The sequence below is a fragment of the Vitis vinifera genome, chromosome 16 (assembly GCF_030704535.1).
Source record: "Vitis vinifera cultivar Pinot Noir 40024 chromosome 16, ASM3070453v1".
Classification (NCBI taxonomy): Eukaryota; Viridiplantae; Streptophyta; class Magnoliopsida; order Vitales; family Vitaceae; genus Vitis; species Vitis vinifera.
The window spans coordinates 6,852,040-6,874,024 of NC_081820.1; the positions used below are offsets into that span (position 1 = coordinate 6,852,040).

Sequence of the window (21,985 nt, forward strand, 5' to 3'; positions counted from 1 at the left end):
AATAATATGTTAAAAAATAAACAAGTAAACAAAAAATTACAGCACAACTCAGTTTTTGTAACAGTCCAGGGTAGCAAGCAAACTATGAAAAGTTAGAAGAGGGGAATTTTGCCAAATTGATGAGTAAACAATCATCCTGAGATCACAAAGCCATATATAAAGTTTCACCCATTTGAAAACGGAAAATGCTGGTGCATGTGCTATTTTGTGCAACATTCAATCCTATGTATCTTATCAACAAAAGGTTGCACTAAAAGGAAAAACAAAAAAGATTGTGATAAACATGGACATCAACATCCCTAAGGCTGCATACATATTATCACACCTTAGAGGTCTTACATTACTAAAAAATGGAAAAGAAATATCATAACACATAAAAACATACATGTATATACTTTATACATGTTATTGTAGCAATTATGTAATGATTACATCCATTATCTTTTCTTTCAAGACTGCTGCAAGAGATAAAGGAACCTGCAGAATCATCTGCATGGATAATGGAGTCTCGGCACCCATTTTGACACCAGCTAATGACCAATAATTTCCTTTGAGTTCCAAATTATAGGAAACCAAAGAAACCAAGGATTGCCCCAAAAATTTTGTTCTTGGAATTGTGCTGAAATGATACGATTTTTCTGGATGCACAAATCAAACTAAAAATGAATTAAGAGGAATATGGAATAACCAAAACATAAGAAGTTATGCTTTTTTTTTTTTTGATCAGAAACGAAGATTATATTAATAAAAGAACAAATAACATAAGAAGTTATGCTTACAACAAGGTCACTAAGACCAAGAACCTTGGACATGGTAAGAAAGAAGAGACTAGCAAAACCAAACAAACAGCTGCCATATTGCAACAATGCTCCCCTAATTCTAACTCTAATATGGAGAAATGTATCATATATCATCCATGATCAGCAAATTAGGTCAAGCAATACATTAACACCTTAATGGTTCATAACTAACATAGACCACAGTTCATTGCATCCTTGCTACAAGGACAAAAGGCCATGTTAAACTTAGCATGAAAATACTGATAGGAGGTGTCCTACAAAGACGTTGAGAAGGCATCCAGCAAGAAAAAGCATTGAGGATAGGATATTATCAGATCAAGACCATAAAGCATGACCACACCAAATGTTTAAAAACATTCAATAAGATGGCACTGCACAATAACAAAATACTATACCAAGGCCTCAACACCACCAGCTGCTGCAATGGCTTCTCTATTTCTATCATCAAATGACAAATTCCACAAAGCACCAGCAGCTTCCTGCCTGTTTGTAAGTGAATATGTGAAATCAAATTAGATGAATAAATATTAGGAAAATATAGAAGCCTGTAAAGTCAAGCTAAGACCATGCTATTCTTGTCAATTCAACATAAAATTAACTCGCACTAAGACAACAGAATATAAATGTAAAGAAACAATTCAAACTATTCCAATCACCAAGATTAACCACACACACGATAATGACTGCATCTAGTTATCTGCAAAATAAAAGTTAGAGCAGATTTTGTTGTAGACATCAAACAAATAAACAAAGATGGCAAGACACTTGACAATGTGTCAAGTTCAAATTCCTACTGTAAGGGTGAATTAAAATTAAACTGAATCTATTTAGAACCTAACTCACAGAATGCAAATATATACATAAGGCACATTAAAATTGTAGACAAGTAAGCACACCTTCAACAGGAATATTAATTTAAACAAGCAGTAAAAAATAAAGCACATGTTATACTGCAATTGGGAGGAAAAAAGATTAGGAAGCACAGGCAATTGAAATGTAGGATCTTTTGACAATGATCATTAACCAAGGATTGGAGCTTATGAATAAATCTAAAGAGGAATCTTCATAAGACAGCAACAATACATGCAAATCAAAAAGATAATGTTTGACAACAGGATTATAGAATATATAGTTGAGATATTGATGTCTTTTGTTTTTCATTTATTTGGACATTTTCTTCAATCTTTTGTGGCAAGCATGTGCACTCTCTAAATTTGGAGGTAAGACTTCTGTTTCCCTTGTAATTAATTTTTTTAATCAATAAATGGTTAGTGGCCTAAATCACCCTCAAACATTGGGAAAACATGGTCAGAAAATAAAATCTAAAGCAAATAATTAAAAAAGAAAAAAAAATTAAAAAGATCAGGTTCATATAGTTGAGATGAAAATGAGAATTGACAAGCATCCTCTGTGGGGTGTTCAATGGGCACATACTCTGTTCAGAAATGGGAGGTCCCAAGTTTGAGTCCGTTGTCTATTTGATATGCAATTCTTGGGGAGGGAAGGTATGTCCATTGTCTTCCACAAAGATGAGGAAAATTAACATGCAATGAATGCATAAATGAAGACTTGAAAGTGAACCAAAACAATCACATATAGTGACAAATGCTAATGAATAGAGGAATGGCCCACATCTCCTACTAAGCATGTATTTGTTGGCAACAAAAATTATGAATGGGCATTGCTTAGAGCTCAAAACACTCATTAAGGGCCTAAATAGGATCATCCAACCCTCAGTCACTCCAGTGGCCCTGCCTGTACCCTACTTTCCAATCCTTAGCCAGGTCCCGTGGGTTATGCCTAAAAGCCTAAGAAGCTCGAAAGGTTCGACCCTTGGCAATTCCTCCACTAAGTGCCTGCTAGTGCATCATAAGCACAACCACTCAAATATAAAAGACACCAAATTTCTTGGATACAAGAGAACATATTTGACTTTCAAAAGGAAAGGTACATCAAATATCCAATGGATATAGGAGTTTCTCAAAAACTACCAAACTGATGGGAACATCCGATAGTTAAAGGAGAGACATTCTCCCCTGTTTTTTATAATTAAGAAATCATATAGATAGGTGAAACCAATGATATCAGGATTCGACTTCAATTGTACATGATTATGGATGCATGATCTTTTTTGGATACACCTATTTTACTTCAGATATGGTTATTTGATTTTTTTTTTAATCAACTTTTACATGGTTGTGGATATGGGGAATATATCGAATAAGCTTATTTTACTTCAGACATGGTTATTTAGTATAAATATTTTTTTCCTTTCAATTTCTATAGCATACAATTGCATAAAAGAATCGTTTGCTGAAAAAGTGAATTTTACTATTCAAACAATAGAAAAAGGATAAGTCTTTTGTGTTATTTGAATATAAATGTTTACGAATAATAAACAAAAGATAACAATAAGAGAAAAAACATGGGGAGTTTAGACTTTTGTGTTATTTGAATATCACACACACACATATACACTTATACTTCGTACCATATTCCTAATGAATAAGAACTTTTTTTCTTAAATATCATGGTATTAGAACATCAATCCTAGAACTCTAGCTACAAAAACCTAGGTTGATATTTGTCTCTTGAATAACATGGTATCAAAACATCAATCTTAGAGCTCTAGCTGTAAAAAAATTTAGTTTCATTTTCTTCCCCATGATCTAGTACCCCACTGCAGTAGCCATGCCTATTATTTTCTTAATAAATAAGACAACTATTTCTCTCAAATAAAATGGTATAAAAAAGAATCATAAAACATTAGCCAAACAGATCACAAAATATTAGCCGGAAAAATCCCTATTTGTATTATCATCCCTATGATACAATACAATACTGCAATATCATGCTACAACATCCAAGTGTTAAGTCACTTCACATGCCTATGTGATATAAGTACTAGTCTGACATCTTAAGTACAATAACAATTCTCTTACTGCTAGTGTGGGAGATGTGTCCTCGGATGTATCAATGGTCATGGTGTGACATGCAAGTATAGTGCAACTTCGCATCAATGTTGAAGTTATCTAACATTCCTTTCCTTCTCTGAAAGTCCTGTAATACCTATTTTCCCCCTTTAATAGTTATGTAGTGTTTGGTAGTGATCACAAATTTGGAGAGAGGATGGAATTCAAATTATTCCAATGAAACTAAAGGTGTAATACCTAGTAGTAATTAAATTAATAATAATGATTATCTTAGTACTTAACCTTAAATGTACTTAATAAGAGGTTAAAACTAGTTTAACACTAATCATATTTAATTATAAGTTTATCTTTGATTAAGGTTAATTATGATTAATTAGTAGCTTAAGCTCATGAATTAGCTCCATGGGGGTTAATTTTAATTAAGAGGACTTGAGGGACTTATTGGTAGGTGTAAAAGCACAAAAAGCTACAAGTAGGGGGACTTAAGTACAATTTGGAAAATATTGGTTAATAGTAGCTTTAAAGCTTGTCACCTCATGCTTGCTTTTAGACCTTATGTAAAAAGATTGTTCGACTTCATTTGTAGCCTCAATCTCTATAGAAACTGGTGGGCTTATAGACAGAAGTTAGAGAGAGAAAGTGAAGGAGATAAGGGGAGAAAGAAAACAAAGGTTAGTGTTTTTTGTATATTTGAATTCCAAACAATCTCTTAAAGCAAATAAATGGTAAAGTTTATTTGAAAATTGAATTTAATTAGTTATAATCATGTTTTAATTATAAACTAAAGTTAATAAGGGTTTTAAGTATTTTAATTTAAGTATCTTTTAAAGGAAGGAGCAAAGGTTTGCTTGTGTAGTTTGCTTTAATTAATAAAATCAAAGTTGGTTTGAAGTAATAATAAATAGGTTGATGAATTATGTGATTTATTTGGGCTTATTTGAACACTTGGAGCATGCTAATTGATGGCTTAGGAATAATCAGAATAATTACAACATGCTAATTAATTAAGGTAAACAAGTATGCATAGGGAAGACTATTTACTCACATTAATTTGACTTAAAACTTGTAGGCATGGACGGGAAATATCAGGAAATATTGCCAATTTTTCGTTGATATGTTGAGTGTCGGATGGCTTTGACATGATATCCAACTCAATATCTCCTTTCACAGATTTTTCGGATTTTTTTTATGTTTGTAGTGGATTTATTGGCAATATATCAATATAATTCCAATTTTTTTGGTGATATGGCCAACTTTTCAACTCCTTATCAGCACATCTCACCATTTCTATTTAGGCATGTCTCCCCATTTATCTTTCTATTTAATAAACAAACCATGCATTTATTGCAAGTATCCAAGAACACAAGCCCAATTGCCCAATCAAGCCCAACCCGCATAAAAGCTAACCGTTTACTACAAGCACTCCATCTAATAAATAGATGTTTGTGTTCTTTGATGTTTCTAATGTGGGATTGCATTTAGATGAAAAGCAAAGAAAAAAGCCCACACATGAAGTCTTGAACCAGGTGCTTAAGCTTGAGAGCAATGGCACAAGCCACTGCACCAATTTTCCTTTTGTGTAATAAGTACATGAAAATATATGTATTAAGTATCCTCTTATAAGCCAAATATAAATTTATAAATATTTTTAAATAAAAAAATACTTATATAGATATATTATCATTTCTTTTATATTCTTCAATATATCCAAATTAAATATATTATCATTTTAGTATTAATGTGTTTCGAATTCAATATATTATTATTTCTTGAGTTTATCAGTCTAAGGTTATAAATTTGTTATACATATATTAATTTCTTCATTAAAATTATTTCAATATATGCATTATTATTTTTTCTATAATCATGTTTTCCCCTCCATTGATGGAGTTGATGTTCGTATCTCTATTTAAATTGTTAATGGTAATATGAAATCTACTAGTTTGTTTTAGGATGACTATAACAAACTAGCTCAATTGTCTTCAAATATTTCCTTTGAATCTGACATTAGTGCTCCTATGGTTACATTGGCACATTTGGGTACACATGCTCCTTTGCTTCTAGTTAGTCTTCCTTCCCATGCGTTATAGCTTTTGGAGATTCTTGTCATATACTTGGGGAGTGCTCATAACTTTCTAAGTTAACTTTCTAATGCACCCTCGGTCCTTGCTAATGGATTTTTTTTCATCTATTTTTTGCTTGAGTAATCCATCTCATTTCCTTGTCTTCATCCAAACTCAATTCCATTCCATACGGACCTACATTTCATGCTAATTTGTTGTATGTTAGTTATCTTACCAAACAATTTAATTATGTTGTTACCTTGTTTCCTTCTCGTTGTGTTTTTCAAGATCTCCACACAAAAAGCATGATTAATGGAGAGCTTGAGCAAATAGGGATCTACTATCTTGACAAATAGTTTGAAAGTTGGTATCATGATTAAAAGATGTCAGATACTACTGCTCTTCCTTCACTCTTTACTCCTCTCTACTGGCATTGCAAATTGGGTCATGCTTTTCTAGCAAAAAGAATTATTGTTGCTACCCTTTCTTCACTTGTTACTCCTCTTTAGTGGCATTATAGATTAGATCATGCTTCTTTGGAGCACTTACATTCTTTAGGATTATTTCCAAAGATTAGGAATAAACTCGAGTGTAAGTCTTGTGAACTTGGCAAACACCATAGATTATCTTTTCCAATTAATAATAGAAGTTCAAGCCCTTTTACTTTGGCTTATTTAAATGTAACGTTGTATCTCTAAAATTTAAGGATTCAGGAATTTTGTTAGTTTATAGATGATTTTTCCTAGATTACCTAGTTATTTTTGCTAAGAAAAAAGTGTGAAGTACTAGTTGTATTTAAACTTTTTTATGACTAAATAAAAATCAATTTGATCTTCAATTGGTATTTTTTATTTGATAACGCTCTTGACTATAAACTACAATTATAGACTAATTTTTATGTGTTTATACAACCAAACAAAATGGGGTTAATGAAAGGAACAATTAGCATGTGTTGGATGTTGCTTGTTCCTTATGTTTCATATCAGAGTTCCAAAATTTTAATAAGATGATGTTGCTTTCATTGGATGTCACTTTATAAATCAGTATCCTTCTATGCAATAAAACTTTATATTTTGTGTAATGCCTAGTTGTCCCATGGTCTCTCTGTTCTACAGTTTGAGTTTGTTTTCTTTGTTCATAGTTCTCCAAACAAAGACAAGGTTGATCCTCAATTCATCAAATGTGTATTCTTTGGAACACTCTAAAGCACATAAAGAGTACAAGTGCTTTGATCCTTATAAATATTTAGAGACTAACCCTTATTTTTCTAATCATGTTTTAAAGTTGGACCATGGATTCTTTATTACTAAATTTACTTTTCTCCTTGTTGTTACTAATACTTTTCCATCTACAACTAGCAAACTATTGCAAGTAGATCAATAGAAAAATGTACAAATTCATTTCAGAGTAATAATAATGTTGAAGTTTTATTCATTCATTCCTTATCTTCAATTGTTTTTGAAGTTCAATTCTTTCGTCAATTAGAGTTGGTTTTTTCCAAACAAAAATAGTTTTAGAGTCAGTTTATGATAGGATTGAAAATGCACCATTCAACTTAAAAGTATAAGACACTGAACTCTTCTGGTTCATCTCAGGTGAAAAAAGTTCAAGCCAATTCTTATCAATTGATGGCCTGAAATTTGTATCACAAATGATTATTCATGGTCCTAAAAAGAAAAACAACTGCTAACATGAAGCACACCTCAAATATAAAATTTTGTGAAATCTAATAATTAAAAAAAAAAAAAAAAATTACCTGACCCCTTCATGTTGAGAACAAGTAAGTTGAACCAGTGCTTCCAGTGCACCAGCCTCTTGCCCAACAGCAGAATTGTTATTGTTGCTATCTCCATGGGCAGCCAAATTAGCCAAGGCACGAGCAGCCTAATCAATCACAGAAGAACCTCAATCCCTCTCCAACTAAATTATTTGCTCATAGAGCATAATTTACAAATAATACAAATGTATATACTGTCACTAATTTGTTCATGGACATACACATCCATGTGCAGTTGGAGCAACTGAAACCTGGTATTGTAGTGAGTTGGTTGACCACCTCTTCCTTCATTGTCTAGTTGCCTTAGGGCCTTGTCATAGGTTATTAGGCTGGTAGAGATGCTTTGGATCATTTCCAAGAGTGTGGTAGACATAATCATTGTTGCCTTTCTGGGTTTTGATATTCTCTTCCTAGAGGCAAAATTTTGTGGGAAGTGGTCTTTCTCACTTTGATTTGGATGATATGGGTCAAGAGAAATGCCAAACCATTTTAGAAGAGATGGAGGTCTATGGGGGCTTTCTGCAAGGCTGTACATTTTTGTCCTTCCTAGCTTTAGCCAAACATGTTTTTTGCGGGACACCTTTGTGCTTCATATGGCAAAATTGAAGTATTGTATGTTCATCCAGGAGTGCATCCAAGATGCAAACTGAATGAAGACCTCCCTCAATAGGTACTCTCAAGCTAAACTTGATGGTTATTCTTCAGGTAAACTAGACTAGCTGGGACAGGAGGTGCAATCAAGGAGCATGGGGTAGCATGTTCAAGGCCTTTAAATTTTCTGCTTTTAGCATTAGCTATTGAGATGAAGTTTCAGGCCCTCTTGGAGAGATTGGTTTTGACTATAACTATGGCACTACCCAATTTCACTGTGGAGGTGATTTCCCTATTTTCATCTTTTGGAATGCTAATCATGTCATTGGAGATATGATAATTGGCTGCGTCAAATCATTGATGTTTCTAGAGTTTTGGAGTCCTTTTTTACTACGATTCCACTCAACTAGTTAGATAGTGGATTTTCCACCGAAGCATGGGACCTCTCAACTAGAGTCTTTGTAAGGGAATTTTTTTTTAACTCTATGACCACTTATCATCATGTTTCCTTTCTGGAGTTGTTGTGCATCAGAAGATTTTTTGTGCCTTTTGCTTCTAGACTTCCATGTTTGCTTTTATTCAATGCTTCTATCTTCTTTTTAGTCAAATTTCATGTTTTTTGGAAGGATAAATCACCCTTCTTTGGGTTTCTTATGCAATTCAAGGAAATGAATTGTTTGTCTATTAAAGAAAATTTTCTCCACTAGCTCTGATTGATCCACTCTTGAGAGTTCTTTTATTGTCCTTTCTCCAAATAGTCCAACCAAAACAAAGAGGAGCAATTTTCAAACTTCCTTGCACCTCTTGTCTACAAAACCAACATGTCATCCAAGCATCATGCTTTAACCAATTATGGGAGAGAACATAATTCACATCAGAGAAACACTCAGACTCGATAAGTTAGACACTCATAACAAAATTAGGATGTCATTAGCAGATTCCTCCTGGCATTTGCATCGACAACATCTATGAACAATGTCCCAACTTTGCTTCATTAGATGATCTTTTGTTGGAAATTTCTCCCACATTGCTTGCCTGCGAGGAAACCTGCCTTTAAGAAATTTTGAAACACCCCTATCTCCATAGCAGGGAAAGATGCCATATTGTGCAACCAGAGCCTTGTGGTAGGACTATAGCAAACTCGTTTCTTTGAACTCCTCTAAATTAACTTGTTCCTTATATCACTTGCAATACTCTCCACTTGTAAGAACTCCAGAAAAAGGATTCAACCAACTCTAAGTCTGTTTGCAATGATTGTTCTAAGAGTTTTAATTTATCTTGATAATTCATCTGATTTATTCTACGAATTGAACAACCATAAATATATACATAGATTTCAGCAATCGCAACATTCTTCAAACTGCCCAAATATTATGTAATATGAATAACTTCCAAATTGCGTTGGAAATTCTCAAATATGTTGAATCCCCACCAATTATAGTTAAGAATAACCTAATTATTTTGAAATTTTTTAATTATCCCATTACATTTAAATTATTGATTTATGAACTCACTCCACGGCCAAACCATTCAAGATCTGAGCACATCAATGTCCCTGCCACCTCACATCTCTTTTCGACATTTTGATTAATGTGAAAAGAGAGAAAAGGGAGAATCCCTAATTTTTGTTATTGAAAAAACTGTTAATAATACACATTGGACTTGGGTATATATATACATGTTAGTGGAACCCACAATACAATAAGAAAAGAAAGGAAAAGGAGAAGTAAATAACTGTACACTATTTAACACTCCCCCTCAAGCTGGAGCATATATGTTATATGCACCAAGCTTGTTACAAATGTATTTAATTCTAGGACCTCTGAGAGATTTAGTAAAAATATCTGCTAGTTGATCATTTGAATTGACAAAACTAGTCGTCACACATCCTGATGTGATCTTCTCTCTAATGAAGTGACAGTCAACTTCAATGTGTTTGGTCCTTTCATGGAAGACTGGATTGGATGCAATATGCAAAGCGGCTTGATTGTCACAGATGAGCTTCATCTGTTCATCCTTTCCAAATCTCAACTCCCGAAGAAGATGTTTCAGCCATATGAGTTCACATGTTGCCAGAGCCATAGCTCGATACTCGGCTTCAGCACTAGATCTGGCCACTACATCTTGTTTCTTACTCTTCTAGGATATTAGGTTACCTCCAATAAAAACACAACACCCGGAAGTGGAACGTCTATCTGTGGGTGAGCCAGCCCAATCTGCATCTGTGTAACCAACAACCTGGGTATGACCTCTATTCTCGTAAAACACACCTTGGCCTAGTGTGCTTTTGATATATCGAAGAATGCGGATTACAGCATCCCAATGGCTATCACATAGTGACTGTAGGAATTAACTAACAACACTTACAAGAAAAGAAATGTCTGGACAAGTAATGGTGAGGTAGTTCAGTTTACCTACAAGTCGTCGATATCTCCCAGGATCTCTTAAAGGCTCTCCCTGTCCTGGTATAAGTTTGACATTTGGATCCATAGGAGTGTCTACCGGTTTACAGTCTAACATACCGGTTTCTTCCAAGATGTCTAAAGCATACTTCCTTTGGGAAAGAACCTAACCGGAACTGGATTGAGATATCTCAATCCCTAAGAAATACTCGAGTTTCCCCAAGTCTTTAGTCTGAAAGTGGGTGAAAAGGTGTTGCTTTAGTTTCTAAATATCATTCTGATCACTGCCTGTAATGACGATGTCGTCCACATAAACTACCAGATAAATACACTGCCCCGAAGAGTTATGATGATAGAAAACGGAATGGTCTGCTGTACTGCGAAACATGCCAAACTCCTAAACAACAGAACTAAAACGGTTAAACCATGCTTGAGGAGATTGTTTCAAGCCATATAGAGAACGACGTAACCTGCACACTAAACCAGACTCTCCCTGAGCAACAAAACCAGGTGGTTGCTCCATATAAACACCTCAGCAAGATCCCCATGAAGGAAAGCATTTTTAATATCTAACTGATAAAGAGGCCAAGAACGCATAGCAGCAGCCATGGAGAGCAATAGACGAACAGAAGCTATCTTGGCAACAGGAGAGAAAGTGTCACCATAATCAGAACCATAAACCTCAATATAGCCTTTAGGAACTAAGCGGGCCTTAAGGCAATCAACTTGACCATCAGGGCCAACCTTAACTGTGTAGACCCAACGACAACCAACTGTAGATTTACTAGAGGGTAAAACAATAAGAACCCAAGTGTCATTGGAGTGTAAAGCAGCCATTTCATCTACCATTGCCTGTTGCCAGCCTAGATGGGAAAGAGCCTCAGGGGTGCTCTTGGGAAGAGAAACAGAAGATATAGCAGAAACAAATGCAGAATAGGGTGAAGATAATCGATGGTAACTCAAAAAGTTGTAAATAGGGTGAGGATTACGAGTAGATCGATTACCTTCCCGAAGAGCAATGAGTAAGTCAGCAAAGAGGCAGAGCCGGGGCAGGAGAAGCCGAAGGGATAAAAAGGGAGTCAGCAGGTACCTCGGCCAAAGAAGGAGGAACAGCGACACGATGACGACGATGATAAACCTGAAGTGGGCGAGAAGGCACTGCATCAGGTGGGGAGATAATGGGAAAGGGTAAGACCTGAGAAACAGGAAGAGACTCAGAGGTGGAGAAGAATGGTGAGTCCTCAAAGAAGGTGACATCAATGGAGAGAAAGTAGCGATGAGTCTCAGAGGAATAATAACGATAACCCTTTTGAAGTATGGAATATCCCAAGAAGATGCATTTTGTGGCTTTGGCAGAAAGTTTGTCCTGTCCAGGAGTGAGAATATGAACAAAGCAAGTACAACCAAAAACACAAGGAGGAATGAAATAAAGTGGTTGGTCAGGGAAAAGAAATGAATGAGGAATCTAATCGTGTAATACAGATAAGGGCATACGATTAATCAAATAACATGTTATAAGAACAGCGTCCCCCCAAAAACGAAAAGGAACATTACTATGGAGAAGGAGAGTACGAGCTGTCTCAACAAGATGTCGATTCTTATGTTCAGCTACCCCATTTTGTTGAGGAGTATGAGCACAAGAAGACTGATGAAGGATCCTATGTTGGGACATAAATGATGTAAATGGTGCAGAGAAATATTCCCTGGCATTGTCACTGCGTAACACACGAATAGAAATATTGAATTGGGTTTGGATTTCAGCATAAAATTTCTAGAAAATAGAGAATAACTCAGCTCGATTTTTCATTAAAAATAACTAAGTACATCGAGAATAGTCATCAATGAAAGTGACAAAATACTGAAATCCTAAAGTAGACGCGGTCCAACAAGAACCCCAAACATCAGTGTGGACAAGTTTAAAAGGAGACTTTGCCCGATTATTCAAACGCTTTGGGAACGAGACACGAGTATGTTTCCCAAGTTGACAGGACTCACACACAAGCGACGACAAAGATGAAAAACGAGGGAACATTTTCTGGAACTTGGATAGACTAGGGTGGCCCAGGCGATTGTGGATGAGGAGGGGAGCATCAGTGGAAATGCAAACTATAGGAGTTGAAGGCAAGGTGAGGTGATAGAGGCCTTGAGACTCACATCCTATGCCAATCGTCTTCCCCGTACTCTGATCCTGCAAGGTCACAAATTTATCAGAAAAAGTAATAGAGCAATTAAGAGTACGCATGATTTTGCTAATGGAGATAAGATTAAAAGAACACTTAGGAGTATAAAGGACAGAAGTAAGAGGTAGAGAAGGGAGAGGATGTGCCAAACCAATGCCTTTAGCCACAGTTTGAGAACCATTAGCTAAGGTAACAGTAAGTAAGGCAGAGGTAGTAGTAATAGAAGAGAAAAGATCTTTATTACTAGATATGTGATCAGAAGCGCCAGAATCTAGAACCCAAGGTCCAAGAGAAGATGTGTGGGTAAGACGAGCAGAAACATTACCAGTTTCAACAACAAAAGTAACAGAAGTTGACTTGGTGGCCTGATAGCGGAGATAGTCATCATACTCACTGTCAGTGAGGGAAATACCCTGAGATGTGGAGAAGCTCCGAGGCTGAGGCGGCTGAGGATCGAATGACTAGGCCACGTGGGCAGTGCGAGGAGGCCGCCCATGTAACTGATAACACCGATCACGAGTGTGGCCAAGCTTATTGCAATAGGTGCAATGAGGACGTTGGCCTCTACCTCGGTTACCACTGCGTCCTCCTTGAGAGTTAGTTTGAGAAACTAACACAAAAGAATCTAAAGTGTTATCAGATGGTAAAGTCTAAGTAGAGGAGATACGGAGGAGGCGAGCAAACACATCATTTAAGGATGGAACCGAGAAACTTCCAAGAATCTGATCACGGACGGTCTCAAGATCTGGACCGAGACCAATAAGCGTAAGAACCATGAAGAACTTGTCAATCTATGTTCGTTGATCCCCAACATCAGTAGTAAGAGGCGAGAATTCCTCCTTAAGAGAGGCAATCTGGCCAATATAAGTAGATAAATCCATGTCTTGTTGTCTGACATTGACAATAGAAGAAACCACCTTATAAAGACGTTGGATATCATTCGTGTATAGCCCTTTCGCCTTATTCCAAAATTTAAAGCATGTTTTGTAGGCCTAAAGATGGAGCAGAATCTTAGGATCAACTGATTGCCATAACACACTACATAACTATGCATCTATCTTCCTCCATTGTACTCTGTCAACCTCAGGGATATCCGCCTCCTGCGTAACAAGGTGATCCTCATAACCTTGACCCATAAACCAAAGCTCCACAGAGGCAGACCAGGACAAATAATTTTCACTGCCAACCAATTTCTCCGAAGTAATCATAGGAGATCCAGATATGACAGAAGAAAAAATGGAACTTTTAGTAGTCATATCTACTTATCTGGAGAACGAAATATGTTTGGATCAAAGAGAGCCTTAATATGGCTTCAGATCGCGGTTCTTAAGACACGTGCAGGGCTCAGGGTGGAGAGAAAGTCACCGGAGGTCGCCAGAAAGGCTGTTTAGAGGGCCGGCGAAGACAAAAACACCAAAAAATGCACTTACAAGGCTCGGATGGCACAAGCACAAATGGAGAGTGGCTAGACAGCGTCAAGCGAGGCTGGAGGTGGAAGCGTGTTGCCAGAAAGTGCTCCACGTGCCCTCACGAGCCGGCGCGTGAGGTTCAGGCCGTCAGAGAAGAAACGCGCGTGGCCGGTACTTGACTGAGATTCTCCCTCCGGTGCTTTGACAAAACTTGAAGATCTCCTCCTTGCGCACCTGATGGTACGGTCGGTGTCGAAAAAGGACTTTACCGAAAAAAGTCGCCGGTGGTGAGGGTTTTTTGACGGCGATACAGTTGACCGGAAAGCTTTAGGAGATGGGGAAGGTGACCAGAATGAAACACGGTCATTGAAAGGTTTCCCAGAATTGATTCATGGATAAACCGGAAATAATTAGATTTTTTTTTTCCCTAGGCTCTAATACCATGTGAAAAAAGAGAAAAAGGAAAATCCCTAATTTTTGTTATTAAAAAACTATTAATAATACACATTGGACTTGGGTATATATATACATGCTAATGGGACCCATAATACAATAAGGAAAAAAAAAGGAAAAATAAATAACTGAAATAACTGTACACTATCTAACAACCTCCCAAAAACTTCTCATAGTTGAGGACAACTTTAAGGTCTTGTTTTGCTCTCCTGGAAGTTTAACTGAATTAAAGTAACCGCCTAAACACCAAGGGTCCTGCCACAGCCCCCTTATAGACCTTAATTCCTCCTAGAAGGCCTCTCTAGCTCTCCTGGCTAAAGGGTCATACACCCGTGTAAAGACCCAATAGAAATTGATGAGAATCAACAAGCATTCAAGGATCCATTGCATGTTCCAGTTGGGCCTATTACTAAAGCAAGATCTAAGAAGATCAAAGAAGCACTTCATGGGCTAATTCAAGAGATTTGGGCTGATTCTAATGCAAAACATTCCAAGCTTAGCCCAAAAGAAGATGAAGGTGTAATAAATTAAATCCAAGCTATTGAGGGTTAATCTGGCTTAATTAGGCATGATTTATGGCGTGGATTAATGACTGATTGACTTTCCAGCTTCATATCAGTTATTTCCTATTCTAGAGCTTCTAAATTCAAGCCAAATCTACCTTAATTTTAGGCTTTTAATATTTAGTACGTTTTTTAGCTATTTTCCTATTTTGGATCTGCTAATTTCAGACCAAATCAACTTTTATTTAGGGTTTTAATATTTAGTAAGTTTTTTTCATGACATATAAATAGCATGCACTCATTGTAATAAGGGATAATTTTTATTGAATAAAACAATCAGAAAAGGTGAGGCTTTGCTCTTCTTTTGGTTCTTCAAGAACTGTGAACTTATCAAGGATTCTTCCTTGTGACGTTCAACTTTATTCCTTCGGTTCGTGATTCCATTGTAATCATTGGGTCAAGGTCTGTTACTTATACTTTTGGTTCACGTTTCACTTATAAACGTTGGGTCAAGGTTCTATCAAAAATCTGTATTTTAGCTTTCTTAGGCAATTATTCCAATACTGTTTGTTGGGTCTCAAAACGTGTCGATTGAGGTTCGCATCAAAAATCATCTCACAATTTTTAAATCGATAGGAAATTGGGAACACTCCAATCTCCATGCCAATCAATCCTAACACCTTGTTGTCCCAAAAAACCAGAAGCCCTCTTACTAACCCTCACGAATTCAAAGCACCCTACTCTAAGAATCTCCCCACCCCTAGAGATCAAACAAGATTATTAGACATTTCTTAGATCTTGGTTTCCTGAATACAAACCAAATCCGCCCTTTGAGAGTTGACCACTAACTTGATGATTTTTCTTTTGTTGTTATCATTGGTCCCTCTTCCATTCTAATAGAGAACTTTTATTTTCATTTACCAATAGAAACAAAGTCCCAGTTGTCCCTTGACCTCTTCTGCCACCTTTATCATTAAAATTCATTGAGCACTATAACCTTCAAAGCTCCATTCCAAGTAATAAAGTCTCATAGATCATTGATTTAGGGGCTTTTGACCATATGATCATTCTAGGAATCCAAAAATACGGATTGTTGATGGTACATTATCATCAACTACTAGACGATGGTCTATAACTATTTCAAAAAACTTGACCTTAAATTTCATTCTTCATGTTCCTAATTTGTCTTGTAATTTGTTTTCAATCAATAAATTTACCAAAGATAGTCACTGTGTTGCTAAATTCTCATCCCATTGTTGTGAATTCCAAGATTTGGATTCAGGAAGGATAATTGCAAGAGCTAGAGAGATAAATGGGTTGTACTACTTTGAGGATGAAAAATCTCTTAGAAAGGCAAGCTCAAGTGGCAAATCAATCTTCAACTGAAAAAATTATGTCATGGCATTTTAGATTAGGGCATCCTATCTTCTGTATGTATTTTTATTTATTTATTTTTATAGGTAAGGCATCCTAGCCTCTCTTATTTGCAACGTTTGTTTCGAAAGTTGTTAAAAAATAAACAAGTTTCAAAACTTCAGTGTGAATTTTGTCAACTTTCCAAACATCAAAAGGCTAAATTTCTGCCACAACTATATGAAAAACCTGCTCCTTTTGTCCTTGTGCACACCAATATACGAGGACCCTACAGAGTAAACAACATTACACAAACACGATGGTTTACCACTTTCATTGATGATCACACACAGTTGTATTGGATATACTTGTCAAAGGAAAAATCTGAGGTTGAGTGTTTAAAAACTTCCATGATATGATCCAAGACCAATTTGGAACAAAAATAAAAGTGTTACAAACTGATAATGGGAAAGAATACTCTTCCTCTATCCTTGGTACATACCTTTCAACAAATGGTATTGTTCATCACTCGTCTCTAAACATCCCAACAAAATGTAGTAACAAAAAGAAATAACAGACACCTTCTCGAGGTATCTCAATCTTCACAAATCGTGTCCTAAAACAATTCTGGGGTGAGGCTGTTTAAATTGCTTCTTATCAAATAAATAAAATGCTTACTCAAGTCCTCGATTTTGCACACCTCTGTCTATTTTCACTCAATTTTACTCTACCACAAAATTATTCACTTTTCTTCCTCCAAAAATCTTTGGCTACACAACATTTTTTCATGACCATGATCCTCATTGTAGTAAGCTTGACCTTAGATCCATTAAAGGTCTCTTCCTAGGTTACTCACCAACCTAGAAAGGGTACAAGTGTTACAATCCTATCATTAAAAAGATGTTTGTCAAACTCAATGTCACCTTTTTTAAAACCAACCATATTATGCCCACACTCACACTCACCTTCAGGGGGAGAATTTTAATGAAGCCTCGTTTTGGGAAACCATTCCTCTACTCGTCTCATCATCCAAGAGCGTGCCTTTTATTCTTGTTCAATCACCTGTCTATTTTGCTATCCCTTCCTTACCTTCCTCATCATTGTCGTCTCCCCTATCTAGAATGTCAACACAACAACTAAGGGAAGAAGGCTTACCACAACCAAAGCTTCATGTCTACTCTAGGAGAACTAATTTGGGGATGACAAAACAACCATCAGAGCACTGTTAAGAACCCGAATTGATATCCATTGATGTGGAAGGCACAAGTAATTCTTATTCTTCTCCTATTGTTGATGATCTTGATTTACCTATTGCTTTTAGAAAAGAAACTCATCCTATCATGGTCTCTCACATTCCTATAAAGCTTTTTGTCTAATATGTCCAGTGTAGTTGTTCCTAAGTCCATGCAAGAAGCTTTCATTAATCCTGAGTGGAAGAATGCAGTCATGGAAGAAATTAGGACACTTAAAAGAAAGGGAACTTGGGATTTGGTGAAACTACTAGAAGGAAAGTCTCATGTTGGATATAAATGGATTTTTTTTTTTTTTTTGTGAAACACAAACCAAATGAGACTATTGATCGATTTAAGGCAAGATTGGTGGCAAAGGGATATACCCAAACATATGAAATTGATTATTGGGATATGTTTGCACTAGTTGCCAAGATGAATACTGTGAGAGTTTTGTTGTCTCTTGTGGCAAACTTAAATTGGCCTCTCCACCAACTTGATGCCTAAAATGTTTTTCTAAATGGTGAACTTGAAGAAGTCTATATACAGTTACCACCAACCTTTGAAGAAAATTATGGTAGAGAAAAGGTGGGCAGGTTACAACGATCGTTGCATGGATTAAAACAATCTTCTATGGCTTGGTTTGATCATTTTGCAAAGTCTATTAAGGGAGTGAGTATCTACAAAGTTACTCAGATTACACCATGTTTTTCAAATTTTCCAAGGAAGGTAAAACAGCCATCTTAATAGTATATGTTGATGACATAATTCCGAAAAGGGATGATATGTTTGAAATTGATCAGCTGAAAAAGGAAGTTATAAAGGAATTTGAGATGAAGGATTTGGGTCTTCTAAGATATTTCTTCGGTATGGAAGTGGCACATTCAAAGACTGGTCTTGTAGTCACACAAAGAAATATGCACTTGACTTGTTGAAGGAAGTAGGAATGCTAGGTTGCAAACCTACTAAAGTTCCAATTGACCCAAACCACAAATTTGGGCTTATGTAGTAAAAGTGTCGATAAGGAGAACTACTAGAGACTTGTGGGAAAGATGATTTATTTGTCACATACCAAACCAAATATAGCCTTCCCTTTAGTGTGTTGAGATAGTTCATGCATGCACCTAAAGGGGAGCATTAAAAAGTTGTGTACAAAATCCTAAAATACCTCAAGAAAACTCTAGGTAAAGATTTATTATTCAGAAAGGATGAACAAATTTGAGTAAAAGCATTTACAAAGGCAAATTGGGCAGGCTCAATTAAAGATAAAAGATCTACTTCAAGTTATTGTATGTCTATTAGTGGAAATCTTGTAACATAGAGAAGTAAGAAACAAATAGTGGTGGCAAGAAGTAGCGTCGAGGCAGAATTGGGAGTTGTGGCTTAAGGTATGTGTGAGCTCCTCTGGTTGAGAAAACTACTTGAAGTATTAAGGATCAAGATTGAGGGACTAATGAAGCTCTACTATGATAATAAGGTAGCCATAAATATTGCTAATAATCTGGTGCAATACAACAAAATCAAACTTGTTGAGATAGATAGATATTTTATTAAAGAAAAGTTGAAAAATGGATTAATCTACATGCCTTTCATGTCAACTAATGAACAACTAGCAGATATCTTCACCAAAGGTCTACTCAAGCAAGCATTCAAGATACTAATCAACAAGTTAGGTCTCATTGATATTTTCAAACCACCTTAAGGGGGAGTGCAAAAAAACAGCTCCAATTATTTGTTGACTTTCGAAAATTAAGGCCAAGATTTTTTCCTAATTCAAACTCATAATATTCTTGGGTAGCTAAGGATAGGATCAGAATTAGGGAAATAAAGATTATTCTTTAATGTAACCCTGAGGGGTAGATCAGTTGGTCTGGCCTTAGGTTTGCTCCCCAATGGTCACCAGTTCGAGTCCCTTTAGGGCCACTAGAGGTTTACCCGATCGTTAACTTCAGGGCCCTGTAGGATTAGTCAAGGTGCGCATAAGCTGGCCCGGACATCCACGGTTATCAAAAAAAAAAAAAAAAAAGATTATTCTTTAATGTATTTCCATGTATATTACAACTAATTTCTAGGAGTTCCAGGTGTACATATTTTTTTCTTTTTCCTATATATTTTGCATCTATTCATATTGTAAAGTATCAGAAAAAGTCTTCCTCGAAAAAATTTTATTCAAATTTCTCCATGGTTGTACACACATACCTACCTTTCCTAATGGCCTTCCACAACCCTATCCCAAAACTAGCCCTACCTTCTTGAGAACACCAACACTCCTCTTCTTTATCATACTTCCCAACAATCACCCGCTTCCACATGAACTTGTTCTTTGAAGCAAATCTTGAAAGCCACTCTACCAAAGTTTTGTTGAGGATGGAAAGATCTTACAAAGCCCAACATTTCATTTCTCCTTGCATGAAATCACCCAGTCCATCATATGTAGCCTTTTCTCTAAAGCACACCCTTGCCAGAAAAAATCTCTTTGGATTTTATCAATCCTCAAACTCACTCACCTTTCTTAGTATCATGAAAAGAGACATATAAATAGTTAAGCTTGCCAAAGTGCTTTTAATAAGTATGAGTTTCCCATCTTTAAAGAGATACTGGATTTTCCACAACCAACCATTTATGAACTTTCTCTTCCATTGAATTCCAAACAGCCTGAGATTTGAAGGGAGCTCTAGGCCTAAATACATGGTGGGGAGCTTCTCCCTCCTCTAACCCACATTTCAACCCTCATATATCTTGAAACCACATAAAAGTCCAACTTAGATAAAGCATTTAAATTCAACAAGCTTCACAAAAATGAGATTATCATTAGCAAAGAAAAGATTTTTCACCTTCACCCATACACCTCTGACTTGAGTGTAAAATGCATAGTTTTAAAGGCTTAATTGATGACATATCAAGACTATTTTACATTTAATTCAACCCTTTTACGATATGATTGTGCATAGTCTCAAATTGTAAACTAATATTGAATGTTAATGAGAATTGATGTAGAATTGATGGTGAATTTTATAGATTGGGTGGGATCATTGTAAGATGTTGGGCCTTTTGGTGGGTGGGTCTCTTATATGTTTTTGGTCTCTTTTGGTGGCGGGTGTATAGGTTTGTATACCTTACATAGGCTGTATACCTTGAGTCGCTCTTTAGGCGTCTCTTTTTAAATGAATTTTCTTTACTTATCAAAAAAAAAAAAAAATGTAGAATTGATTCATTTCTTATAGTTTTCTTGTTAGTTTAAGAAGCAAGCAAGATTGGGACAATTGAGAGTTGTAAAAGAGAAGTTAAGCAAGGCAAGATCACCATTTTGATACAGGGCAATAAAGCAGTATTGAGCCTTTCAACATATTCACTGTATCGAGAGAAGGAATGAAGAAACTTCTAATACCTCAGTGGCATCAATTTCACCCTTTCGATAAAGTCCCAGAATGACTGATTCTGGGTAAGCTACAGTACCTCTATCAAAGTTAATTTCGATATCTATTGATACAACAAGCTATTATCAAGGACTATCATGGGTTATCAATTTTTCTATCTGACAACCAATGAACTCATCTCTAGTTGAAGAAGCTTATTTTGATACAGGAGTTAGGTATCATTGGTTATCACTTCAAGAAAGAAATATGGGAATATATTTTGATATGCGATATTTTCTTTAATACATAAAGCATCTATCTTTGGTTGTTGAAAGGCATCAGTTCATAATTTGATAGAGCTTTCTAGAAACAAGGATGTAGAGATGGTGTCGACTTGGTCGTCGAATTGTACAGTTGTATCGATCTGGTTCATAGTTGTCAACAATGATTTGAACTGTAGCAATTTCATTTGAATTTGGTTGTGTGTATGTCAGGCCATGATTGGACAAGGAGTTGCTCAGAGGTCAATAAATAGCTTGTCATCTTGAAAGATAGGCACTCTCTTTTTGAAGAAAGTAGTTTTAGATTTGTAATTTCCTTCTAGAGTAGTTTAGAGAGAGATTAGGATTTCTAGGATTGTTAATAGATTTTCTTAGCTGCCAAACAAGATCTGTTTTGTAAATCTTGCCTTGAAAGTGCAAAGATTTTGTTGATGTCCAGAGAAACTTCTGCAATGCACTGAAGATTGAGAGGGTGGGTGCATTTCTTTGTAATGTTCTTAATTATATATTTGAGAATTTTGTGTTTTCTTATCTTGAGTTTGTATATACTTCTGACGTTTGGTTGTAGAACTAGCTCTCATCATGATTAAGAATTCATTTGATGTATGTTGTGTATGCATCTAGTGTTTTCTATAAAAACAGAGGTTCTAGGAAT

The 21,985-nt window shown here is 36.0% G+C and overlaps 1 protein-coding gene across 2 annotated transcripts in view; it reads right to left on the minus strand.

The window, feature by feature from the left end:
- The window catches only part of LOC100247439 (protein ARABIDILLO 1), a 53,461-nt gene that overhangs the window by 22,892 nt on the left and 8,584 nt on the right, over positions 1-21,985 (minus strand). For both annotated transcript variants that reach the window (XM_010663953.3, XM_010663952.3), the window contains exons 6-7: positions 7,553-7,680; positions 1,196-1,283 (exon numbers count right to left, since the gene is read on the minus strand). In XM_010663953.3, coding sequence (XP_010662255.1) covers positions 1,196-1,283; positions 7,553-7,680 — 216 coding nt within the window. The remainder of the gene's footprint in view (positions 1-1,195; positions 1,284-7,552; positions 7,681-21,985) is intronic.